This window comes from Lycorma delicatula, chromosome 3 (genome assembly GCF_047948215.1).
Source record: "Lycorma delicatula isolate Av1 chromosome 3, ASM4794821v1, whole genome shotgun sequence".
NCBI lineage: Eukaryota > Metazoa > Arthropoda > Insecta > Hemiptera > Fulgoridae > Lycorma > Lycorma delicatula.
The window spans coordinates 111,798,212-111,810,726 of NC_134457.1; the positions used below are offsets into that span (position 1 = coordinate 111,798,212).

Genomic DNA, 12,515 nt, shown 5'->3' on the forward strand with positions numbered 1-12,515 from the left:
GTTCTCCATATGCTCCCCGCGATGGCAAACATATAATAAGGCGCCGTCCATGTGTTGGTGCATGGGAGCCCTGAAAGCTTCGCGGCCTGGAGTCAGTTCAGAAACTGCGGATCCGCTCTTTCCCAGGACATATACCGGAGTATCGGTCGGATCTTCAAAAATAGTAGCCCCAGGGCTACTATTCGGGGTGTAGCCCCGGGATAAACCCCACACTCTGGAGTGCGGGGTGTATCCCGGCGGCTAGCCTTGCTACCGAAGGGATTAATTCAAACAAGTTCTTGAATAATTAAACGTGGCGGAAGGTTCAAGTAAATACGCTTGTTCAGAACCAGCCGTTTCACCAGAAACAATACAGAAGAAAAGTAACGTCAGATAGATTTGAAGTGAGTTGAGGTCGACAGGTATTTTTTTAGCAGTAGTTCGCCCAGATCAAGATATTTTGCGATTACAAGAGACAATGAAAACTTTTCTAAAATGAGCCTGTTCTTGATTGTCTGTGAGATTACAAGCTGGGTTCATGACACTGTCAAAAAAATAGGTAAGAAATATATTCTAGCGGAAAAATTCTATTCTATTATAGCGGAAATAGATAGGCGGATAATTTTAGCGTTAAGAAGATTGGTGAGTTCTATGTGCTTATTCAACGGCATGGCAACGGCAAAAAAAAGTAAAAATAATAATAATTTAATAATTTTATTAGTAGTCGTTTATTATTCTTATTTATAAGTACATGATATAAAAACGATAAAAAATAAATTTTCCCCTCGAGTTGAAATACTTTTTTTTATATAACTCGTTTTAAAACAGAATAGGATATTAAATTAGTTGGTCTATACAATTTTTTGCAGGGCTTTTTATGATATGACCCTTGTAAAGCAATCGGAATGTAATAGGTAATGATCAGAATTGCTTTCACTGAGAGTTCATTCTGAGGTGAGCAGACTAAAAATGTTACTTCTCGAATTGAATATGACCTCCATTTCGGTAAGCTTAGTGTGCTGATAGGCTGCTATATAATGCTCGATGAAGAAGGAAACGGAAAGTCCTTAACTTCTTAGTTTCACTAACTCCTTAGTTCTTTAGTCAGCCTACCCGTAAAATTATTATTCTTTAGATGGTATACTGATTTTTGTAGTGACTGATAATCCACGTCAAGTTTCCAACAGCTAATCTCAAAGTCAAGAGTTCTAAGGTTCAAATTCTAGTAAAGTCAGTTACTTTGATACGGATTTGAATACGAAATCGTGGATACCGGTGTTCTTTGGTGATTGGGTTTCAATTAACCATACATCTCAGGAATGGTCAACCTGAGAATGTAAAATTATTCATATCATCCTCATTCATCCTCTGAAGTTATATATTACGGTGGTTCCAGAGGTTAAAAAAAAAGAGAGAAAAAAAAGTTATCGTTTTTTTTTGTCTTCAGTCATTTGACTGGTTTGATGCAGCTCTCCAAGATTCCCTATCTAGTTCTAGTCGTTTCATTTCAGTATACCCTCTACATCCTACATCCCTAATAATTTGTTTTACAAAGTTATCGTTAGTTAAGGTTATTTCATTTAACATAAATACCTAGTAGAGAGCGTAGATTCGTTGATCAGCATGACCAAAACGTGTTAAAACTTATTTTTTTTATTTTAAAACGACTTGCTTTCAAAATGTACAGAATTGTTCTTGAAGAACAATACTAGTTTTGAGCTATTTTATTACTTTTTTGTCCGTAAAGTATAGATGGTGGTACACTTGCTGACTGCCTTGAAGTGGATAGGAGACCCATTTATACTTATTTCTAAGTATTAAATGAAAAAAAAAAGATGGTTGAATATACCATTTGATCAAACTACTTACTACTTAGTAAGAACTAAGTACTTCAACAAAGACCTTCATTAATCACAGTATCATCTGCAACCCCTCCAATGAAGTAGTCTATCAGAAAAGTTCTTTTGAAAGTACAACTCCAAATATTTTGAAATTGATCCATTTAAAATTAAAAAGGAAGATGTAAATTATTATTACTACATGGGATTACTTAGTTTATGGCTGTGCAAGAAGTTTGCTCAGTGTCTATTCCGTGCAGGGTGTTAGCAACAATTTTTTGTCAAACAGGATTGAGTTAAAAAGACACGAAAAAACGGTTGATCTTGTTCTATCGTTTAAATATTAAGTAAATATAATAAAAATTGTAATGTAGTTTTTATTATATATAGACTAATATAAAAAAAATAAATAAAAATTTCTGAAAATAAAAATAAAAACTACTGTGTAAACCGGCTAAGGAACGCTGGCGTGGCGTAGTATAGAGTGTGATTAGATTAGTAAGCAATGGTACATTGAGCTTTTTATTAAGCTTTGAAACAGCATAGATAGTTGAGATGTACAGAATTGGCAATATGTGTAACTGTTACGAGAAGTGGTTTATAGTCTCTAATGAATTCATACATCATTTCAAATAAAAAAAATTAATTGTAATAATTTGATAGTTTATTTTTATTTATAATGTAATATTTTGTATGTTAATGTGTTGTGGTAAAACTGTTTAATATCATCTGCAATAATGAGTTGTGGCCAGCAAACTCTTAAAACAATTATGATTATAATTTCTAAAACCTATGTCATCAATGGATCAGTAAAAAGCAAGATAATGAGACATTCAGTTTAATTTTGCATTTAGCAAAGATTTTTTATGAATTTTGAACAGAAGACTGAGTAAAAAATATAGCCAATGGTTAGAAAAGAACACTGAAGATTTAGGAAAGGAAGGTGACAAGGATAACTCTTCAAGGGATATCGGTGAGAAGTTTGTAGAAAGAGGTAAAGGAATAAATGCATTTTAAACAAACGAAGAAAGCGTTCGACCGAGTCCAATGGGACAAGCTAATGAAATTTTAGAAAGTCAAAGAAAGAATTTTTACAGATGATGTTATGATATGTTTTAGATGAAAATGAATGTTCATCTGATGGTTTCAAAATAAGAAAACAGGTTAATAAAGTATCATATGAAAATAAATGTTAGGAAAAAGACAAGTAATGAGAGATATTCGATAAGATCGATACATTGTGGCCTAAGATATTTCAGATATTAACCCCTAGTTTAAACTTCCGATGCAATGCCGCATTACGGACACGATCCACAAGGATGTGGTGTACCGTTAGTTAGCAGTCGCAGAGAGCACAGTCAGGGGAATGGGTCTGATTCATGAGGTGTCCATCAATAAGTTTGGTGCGCCCTATTCGCAAACAGCAGATAATAACCTCCTTTTGACGGTTATTCCTGTATGAGGAGCTTCACGATGACACAGTGTTATTAACAGGATGAAGTTTATTGTTGATGGTAGCATTCAATTCACTTTGCCACTCACCATGAACCAACCTAAACAGAAAACAAAAAAGATCGTTAAAAAAAACGCGATTAGTGAAAGGAGGCTGCAAATAGGCCTCTTTTTCCGTTCAATCAGCGTGTCCATTGCCTGAAATTCCAGTATGACTAGGGATCCAGCAGAAGTTCACGGTTGTGTTACACTGAGTCACTTCAGACTACAGGGTGTCTAGTACATGTCAGTAATCACCTGCAAGGTATTCGTGGAATCTGAAGAGACAAGTAAGTGTCGAATGTTGGATTATGTATATTTACTGCCTTGTTAATAGCATACAGTTGTCCAATTTAGTAGCAAGTAAATAGATAAATAAGCAATTCTACAATTTTTTTTTTCATGATGGTATCTATAAAAAATATATTATAAGACATCTATAAAACTTTGTATACTAGTATGTTTACTTTCAGTAATTTTATTTTTATATAACTGGACATTTTTATATTATGTATCTGGTCTTTTGACAGAATGGATTATATATACATTTCAGAATATATATTCTTATTGTTAGTTTGATCTACGTTATACATTTTTAAACTATCAAGAATTTATATTACGCATTTTTTTCTTTTTGTAAATGTTTCTTGTACATATGCTGTATTAATGCATATATATATATATATATATATATATATATATATATATATATAAGAATCGAGTCCTTGTAAAGGGAGTTGGTTTTATGTGGGTTATAATGCTAGACTGTGGATACCGGTGTTCTTAGGTGGTTGGGTTTCAATTAACTACACATCTCAGGAGTGGTAAACCTGACTCTGTTCCAGACTACATGTTTACCGGTACATTTACACTTACATTGCAGCAGACATGCTGCCAGGCCTGACAAGCCGGTGGTGGTAGCATTAATTGCAATTGCCTACACACACACACACACCCAGACCCGGCAGTAGTTGGAAAACTGGTTAGAGAAATATATATATATATATACACCCCATAAACATGCACTGATTTTATAAACAATGTCAAAATTAAAAATAGTTCTTTGGGTGATTAACCAATATGTTTTCCTGTAATCTGTCACGACATCTTTCATAAATATTTATCTTTTTAATATTTTACTGTTATGTTTTTCTTTTTTGTTGTAGCCTATGCATTTTTTTCTCTAATAGAAAACGTTCTGCTGAGGTATCATTTCAAGGTTTTTATATTCTAACAGAATTCAACTCAAAAAAGAACCCTTCATTCATGTAACACATGAACTTTTAAAAGTCATTTAAAGCCTTAGTGTCAAAAGCATTTAAAATATAATACTCAATTATTATAATAAAATTGATGTGGTGAAAATAAAACTAGTTAAATATGATAAAGCATAAGTGTCCATTGAATTTTATTTTAGTGATAAGCCGGTAATTCAAATTCAGCAATTAAAAATATATAGAAAGAAAAACTTACTAAATAATAAACTGAATTACGAGTTGCCCGAGGTGGATCAGAAATGAAATTAGTCAGATTTTATATATTAGGGTTAAGGAATTGCAGTCTTATAATATTCATAACAAGGAGATAAAATGAATAACAAAAAGAAATTAAGAAGAAGAGTGAAAAAAATGGTTCATTTACGAGAACATCTATTTTCGTGGTGTTTTATTACAAATTAGAAACTTACGAACGAATAAATATTTTTAATAAATACATTTTTAAGAGAATAAAATTTGTTCGCATCAGTATATAAATTTATAAATAGATAAACTCTGTTGTGTTCTAATTTAATACACAACAAATAAAAGTAATTAAAATTATTAAATATTTTTTAAAATAAAAGCATGTATTGGATTTTAAATTTATTGCAGTTTTTATAACATTATTTTTGAACTGATTTACTTTGTTATTGCATGCAATGTAGTGAGGAGTGAACTGATTAAATTTTTAGCAATAAAATTACACTTTGATGCGGTATTGTATAAACAATAGTCGACTACATGTAGGCTAGAGGTTTAGCACAGGGATGAGTTTACGACGATGCTGGAGGGGAGGGATCTGAGAGTCGGTGGACGCAGTAGCGATGTCTGGTGGCAAATTGAATAGTGTGATGATCAGTTAGTATAAGCGGTAGCAATATAATCACGCGCCTTCTACCACTCGGTATCGTTTGGACGACATCGTACAGTACTCGTGTGCGGTACGCCGGACTCGTTTTGAAAATGAGTGAATGATACAGTGCGATATAAAAATACGCTGAACTGTAGTTTTCGTGTATACGGTATTATTATGACTCTCCTTAATTTAATAAAAAATATTTATTTTATTTTATAAAACGTATTTAAATTTTATTAGAAATAAAATAAACGTGTTAATAATATAGTACTTAACCTATAGTTGCATTTTTATAGGTGTGTTTGTTGATTTTTACAGGAAATTTATGCATTTTATCGTAAACTAAATCCATAAATATTATTGTTAAATATTAAGTTAATTAGTTTTTAGGATATTTAATTGTGATAGACGTGATGAATCTTTATATTATTTGTTTATTAAACAAAATTATTTTACGAGCATGACCACTATGGGGAAATTTAAAGTATTAATTCTTTTATTTTATGTTATCGGACTGTCGATTCAAATATCTGTTAAATCTAAATCTACAAAGCCGACTGAACGTCATCAACAAGAATCAAAATTTTCAATTAGTACGCTTACTAGTACACAATTTCCACAAAAAATATCATCAGATTTTGATATGGATCCATGTAAATCTCGTAAGTAAAAATTTCTTTCATTCAATAATTTTAAGGCTACATTATTTTAAATAAAAAATGGTGTAATATTTAATGTTTATGAATACGATTCTATTGAAATGATTGTTTCTTAAAACTTTTAAATTCATGTAATTAAATCTGAATTAGACTAGCAAATAAATTTTATACTACTTGTTTTTTTTTTAAATTTATTTAATATTTATTAAATTTTAATACATGTAGATGCATAAAGGCTACATGTAGTATGTTTTTAAAAGCATACACACGCACGCGTGCGTAATTCTGGAACTTGGGCATCGAAAAATGTATTAGGGTATTAGATCTCAAAAGCGTCTGGGCTTCTTTATTTTTTTCAATACTTTTTATTTCAGGGAGTATAACTTCTGGAAAGCTGCTAAACAACTGGATCTAGGTTAGAGTACTGCTCACGCCGCTTCAGAAAATAAACTCTAACATTGTCAAGAGAATTGTGTTTGTTTACAATAGACAAATTAGTTATTAAATCATAAAAAATTGTTTATTGAATAATGTTAACTATATTACACATCACATTCAAGTTAATATTTGTGTTTAACTTTAGATTTTGATTTCAATAACGAAGGATTTAATATAAAAATCCTGTAGTATGTGTATAATCTTTGTGTTATTTATTCATATTTAAATATTAATATGAGTTTACATAATATCTATCTTCTATTTCGGCATCATTCCCGAACGGCTTATCTGTTTTTAATGAAGCTCGTACTATTCGATTTGGTTTCGGATAGATTTAATTATATGTTGTTTAGCGCCAAGATACTATAGATATAAGATACGACTACGGAAGCCGCCCTTCTTATCAGAAACAGTATTTTTCTATTAAAATGTTCTTGTTTATTAGTTATTTTTATAAAAAATAATTTAATTTCTACTAAGTCTTGCGTAACTTTTGTGTAAGTACTTTTCAGTACATTTGACTGTAAATATTATTCTCGTAAAATTTTGCACAGTAGATTTAAAAACGTTTATATTGTATAATATAAACTGGAAGCGTAAATAAGATATCTGTAATGAAATAAGCTATAATAAAAGCTATATGATTTCTTGGACTGTTTGAAATAGGTATTAGGAATATTTAAATAATATTTTGATTGTTTATCAAGTGCTGAGAAACAAGTTTGAAACTATTCTTTAAATTTCAAAGTTGAAACATTTTGTAAAAAAAAAAATAAGCATATCTTAAAAACCATATTTATTATTTTATTTTACATAACAAGAATGTTTTGATTTGGTTTTTTTATCAACTTCCAATTATTTTAAAAAATCGATGATTCAATTTAAATGTATTTTAAATTTCTTCTTCATGTTTATGTATTAAATTATTAACTATCAGTTGATAATCGATATCAGTTTATCGATTAGCTTCAACCATTTTAATTATTTTATTCGTTTTAAGTAATTAATAAAAAAATGAAATAGATTATTTTTTAAGTATTTATTTTTCATAGAGGATGATTAGTACAAAAGTTTTACTTAGGGATAAGAAAACGATGGAATCCTATCCACCCGTTTACACACAAACACGCGCGCGCGCGCAAACATATGACTTAAGGCTACTAAATTTTATCAAAGAAATTTGACTAATTACGGATAAACATCCTTTGTTAAGGAGATTGTGATATTTTGGTGGACATAAATGTGAATATTTACATGATAAAGATTCTAAATTTAAAATTTTAATTTAATCTTTAATCTACAAGATAAAATTATGATGGATATCAGGTGATTTATTTGCAAATATCAATATTTTACTCTCAAAAAATGTTCAATTTGTTTGTATTAAAAATTTCATTGAGTTTATCCCCTTTAGAATACAAACCTGGTTTTAAATGAGGTGTGAAAATATAACAATGTAGAAACGTAGAGCTCTGTATGGTAATATCATAAACAAACTGTTATCATTATAACTATCATTGTTTTCTTCGTCATTTACTAGCACGAGGTACTGTTATTAGTACAGACATTGAACTTTCAGGTTAGTTACACTGAAAATGAAAATAATTAATTTATCTCTGCGACTGTATTTCTCATTCGGACGATAATTTTATTATGAAATGAATTTTGAAGGTCAGTGTTAATTATTTATCTAGTACTTAAATGATCATGAAAGTTATTGGTGCGGTTTGATAAAATTTTTGAATTCCATTGAGTTTTTTCTGAAAATTAATTTTTACGCGTGTGTATGTGTAATAATATGAATATGATAAATTAAATTTTTACATTTTTTTCTGGTCTTCATAACAATAAAATGTACAAGTACGAATTTTTCTAAATCTTTCTGTTTAATTTAAAATAATTAAGTGTCCTAGAACCCTGAATATTTTTTTATTTATTTTTGATATTACTATTTTTAAATTGTGTTTTTTTTTAATATTAAAACTTTTATATTTTAGAAGCAAATAAAATTATAATATTGTGAATTGTCGATTATTTTTATTCTATTTTTTTTTTTATCAGGCATGGTTGTAGATGTATTTTAACAAGCATGATTAAATGAATGAAAATATTGGGAAAATTAATAAATTCATATCTAGAATCAAATCCAGGACGAAATAATCTAGAAGCCATCCGCTTAACACCGACTGGTTAACTACGTATATATAAAATATTTTTATGTAATAATTTTGCTGTTGCTTGTATTCTTATTTAAAATACAACAGAATTTTTCATAACGTATACTTTTATTGAAAGAAAATATTTTGACATACCATATAATATATTATATTGTTACATACATCATTCCAAAGTGTAATTATAATTTCAAATTACTTAATTATTTAAAAGAGCAATTAAATAAACTTCGTAAAATAGTTTTTATTAAGTTCCATTGTTGGTATTGGGGGGTGATATTGGATTTTCTTTACGTTTTGAGGTATGAGGAATACGAAAATACTGTTAAATTAAAATGCAATTTCCTTATATATATATATGTAGTAGCTTATGTATAAAATCTGTGGCTCGAAAATCTCAAAAACTACTTGATCGAATTCACTGAAATTTATATATGCTGAAAAAGTGTATCTTAAATTGTGCTTGTAAGAATTTTATGAAGATTGATTCAGTCGTTCTGCAGTTACCCTCAATTTAAGGTTGACTACAGACAACGTAACCCAAAGTCAGATTATGTCAACTTTGTATTGGTGTTTTTTCGTACGCGCTTATGCAGTTAGTCACAGTGGTGAGTGAGTTAAACTTGATGCTTTTGTGTAGGGTCTACTCGTTAATCGAACGCATATACTGTGTTGTACTGTGAAAATCAGTACGTTTCGTTTTTGATAATTGGTTTTTCTTTTATTTAGCTTTCTGGAGGAAAAATAATCTGTTATCAATAGAATTACTTTTAATAATTTGAATATCCCTGCACTAACCGCTTAAATAAATTTCATCAACAAAAACAGATTTCACTAACAAAACAAATTTCATATCATGATTATGATAAAATATATATAAAAATAAACAGTAACATGTAGGTTCTACAAAAAAAAAACCTTTCCCGGTTAAACATCTCCTTTTTCTTCCTTGTAAGAAGAAAATGAAGTATTGTGATCGCGAAAAGTTTCGGTTTTCAGATTTCAACGGAGATATGCATTTTGACCATCCCTGAATCCATTTTGACTAGTTCGGCGTGACGTCTGTACGTACGTATGTATCTCGTATAAATAAAAACTTATTAGCCGTAGGATGTTGAAATTTTGGATTTAGGACTTTTGTAAATCTACTTGTACACCTTCCCTTTTGACTGCAATCGACTGAACCAAAAGTGTCCAAAAAAGCCCAAAATCCCCAAAAAATTGAATTTTGGACTTTTTATTAACTGCAGTAATAAGCCCTGCTTGAGAGCTTCTCAAAGATGTATCATAAATGGTACATATTTTAATCGGTTCCAGAGTTATAGGTCAAAAGTTAATTAGGAAATATTTGGATCTTATAAGGGGAAGGCACATCAGTTCGAATCAGATTTCATCTCCTTTTTTCTTTTTAATTTAAAGATATTCATTTATTAAAGTTATTAACCTCTGATTGTAAAAAAAAATTACGATAAATAATAATTCAATAATAATAAAAAAAAAAAAAATCATAAGTTATTAATGAAATAACATTTTAAGCACTTTTCATTTAAAAAAAAAAATTGTATATGTAATTTAATAAGCGTACAAGAAAGTTATGTGATGCCCACATCAGATTTTTTAAATTACTACAGTTTTTTCTTCGTTAGGGAGAAAAATCTCACTCTCCTGTCAATGTGGATGATTGGACTTGGATTTAAATAACTGATAAATTTCAAAAGTGCTGATAAATTTTCTTTGAATGATTGACTTTTCTTATAAGATTTACAATAACGTATTTCAGTTAGTTACATGGACATAAAATTTGATAATACGATATACTTATGAAATTAAGCTTCAAAAAGCACTTACTAAATAATATAAATTAAATTTTATTGAATTATATATAATTTAAGAGTAATATAAGTGGTAGTTTAAAGAAACTATACAACGTAATTTAAAGATTGTTTTATTTAGCTTCTATTAATTCAGTTTAAATTTTAATAGTATGTGCAAGTACGTAAAATCAAAGATGTTATACAAGTATAACTTTTGGATCTACGATAATGTGACGTGATTAATCGGTTAAGTATTTTCTTAGTTTTTCTTTCGTGAAATTCTTCGAATTTCGTTTTTATTTTTACAGTTATTTTTTTATTTACATTTTTGTACATAACAATTAATAATAATAATATAGAAAAATAAAAACGTAATATATTCATAAACAGATAAAAAGTAAAAATATCGTAAAGAAGAACCGTGTTGTTAAAAAATAAAACTATATGTGTTAGGAAAATAAGCTTCCGCTTAACGAAATGCAGTATGGATAGAGATGCTTATATCTGACTCTTTAATATTTTACCTTTTGTTTGTTTCGTGATGATATTAAACTTAAAATCACCACGATTTAAGTATATTATTGATATTCATTACTCTGCTGCTTTATGTCAATATCTTTCTTTCTCGAGATTTATATTGTTTACCAATTGACTGCATTCGAATTGTAAGGCTAATCTAGCCGAGAAAAGTTAGTCTTTAATTTTTCTTAACGATTTAGATTATGAATGTTCTTGTATATTTTCCATTGTTAGAATAAAATTCAATTAAAAAATTAGTTTTTATCGGTAATTAAAGAATTGTACCTAATAAAATTATCGAAGTTGAATCCGAAGAAAAAATAGAAACTCGTTTCGGTTTATAAATCCAAAGTAAAGTATATTCTACTGTTTATTCATTGAATGAACGCTAAAATATTATGTACTTAGTACATTATGTTTAAGTATTCGGTTTTGTCTATCAAAAACCGAATAGAAATGCAGGATCATTGTTTTTATAATTTCTTTCAAACATCAGCCGGATATCGTGTTGAGTCGGCATGTTCTTTATTTATTTATTTTACGTGTTGCTTATGGATCTGCACATTGTGTCCCATATACTATCTGTTATGTCTATGTTTACGTCTCGTAATAGGCTCAGTGTAGATAATTTAGTAAAATTATTTACAATGAAAATTATATAGAGAATGCAGTCGATTGGTAAACAATACAAATCTCGAGAAAGAAAGATATTGTCATAAAGCAGCGGAGTAATGAATAAGAATAAATATTACGTGATAAATTAATAAAATAAATAAATCGAATTTTTATAAATTTATTGACAACGAATTGAATAACGTAAAGATTCTAAATTTTTTACTGTATTGATATCTGTTGAACTGAGGATAGTTTATTTTAATTTGAGGTTTGGTTCGTGAACGCTGGGTGGAAGGAAATTGTTTTGGAGAGAAAGATTGAAAAAGGAAGTTTATCATCATTTATTCAATACGTTTCTTCACCAGTTTTCTTTAATTATATATATATTTTAATTTTAAAATAGTTACTGAAATAAATGTATAATGATTTATTAGTTCTGTAACTTTTTCCTTCGGAAATATTTTCTAACATATAGCTACAATAAGTTGAAATTATTTCTTCCGGTAATCTGTGTCTAATTTCAAATATATGAGATATATAATAAAATAATGCTACTATGGGATTTTTAAAAGGAGAAAAACTTGGATAAATAAGTTTTTTCTTGAATGCACAGGAATAGGGAGAGAACTATTATGTTCCTTACTGTTGTGAATAGGTGAAAAGAGAATAAGTTACATTACGAGAATAAGTTCAGTGGAAGAGAAAATATGGTGTCCGGAATTTTAACATATTTCTTTTTTTCTTTGAATAAACTGAGTGTTAGGTTTATGTAAAAATAAATTTTAATATGATAGAAATAATTTTAAATTCAAAATGATAATCATCTCTAAAAATATCTTTTTTGAAATTTTTAGAGTCGATTAGCATCAGTAA

General features: G+C 28.9%; 1 protein-coding gene across 1 annotated transcript in view; it reads left to right on the plus strand.

The window, feature by feature from the left end:
- The first annotated feature begins 5,382 nt into the window (after positions 1-5,382).
- Positions 5,383-12,515, plus strand: part of tok (tolloid-like protein 1 tolkin) — a 200,120-nt gene continuing 192,987 nt past the window's right edge. The window contains exon 1 of the mRNA XM_075360396.1: positions 5,383-6,085. Within this exon, the coding sequence (XP_075216511.1) occupies positions 5,884-6,085 (202 nt within the window). The 5' untranslated portion in view covers positions 5,383-5,883. The remainder of the gene's footprint in view (positions 6,086-12,515) is intronic.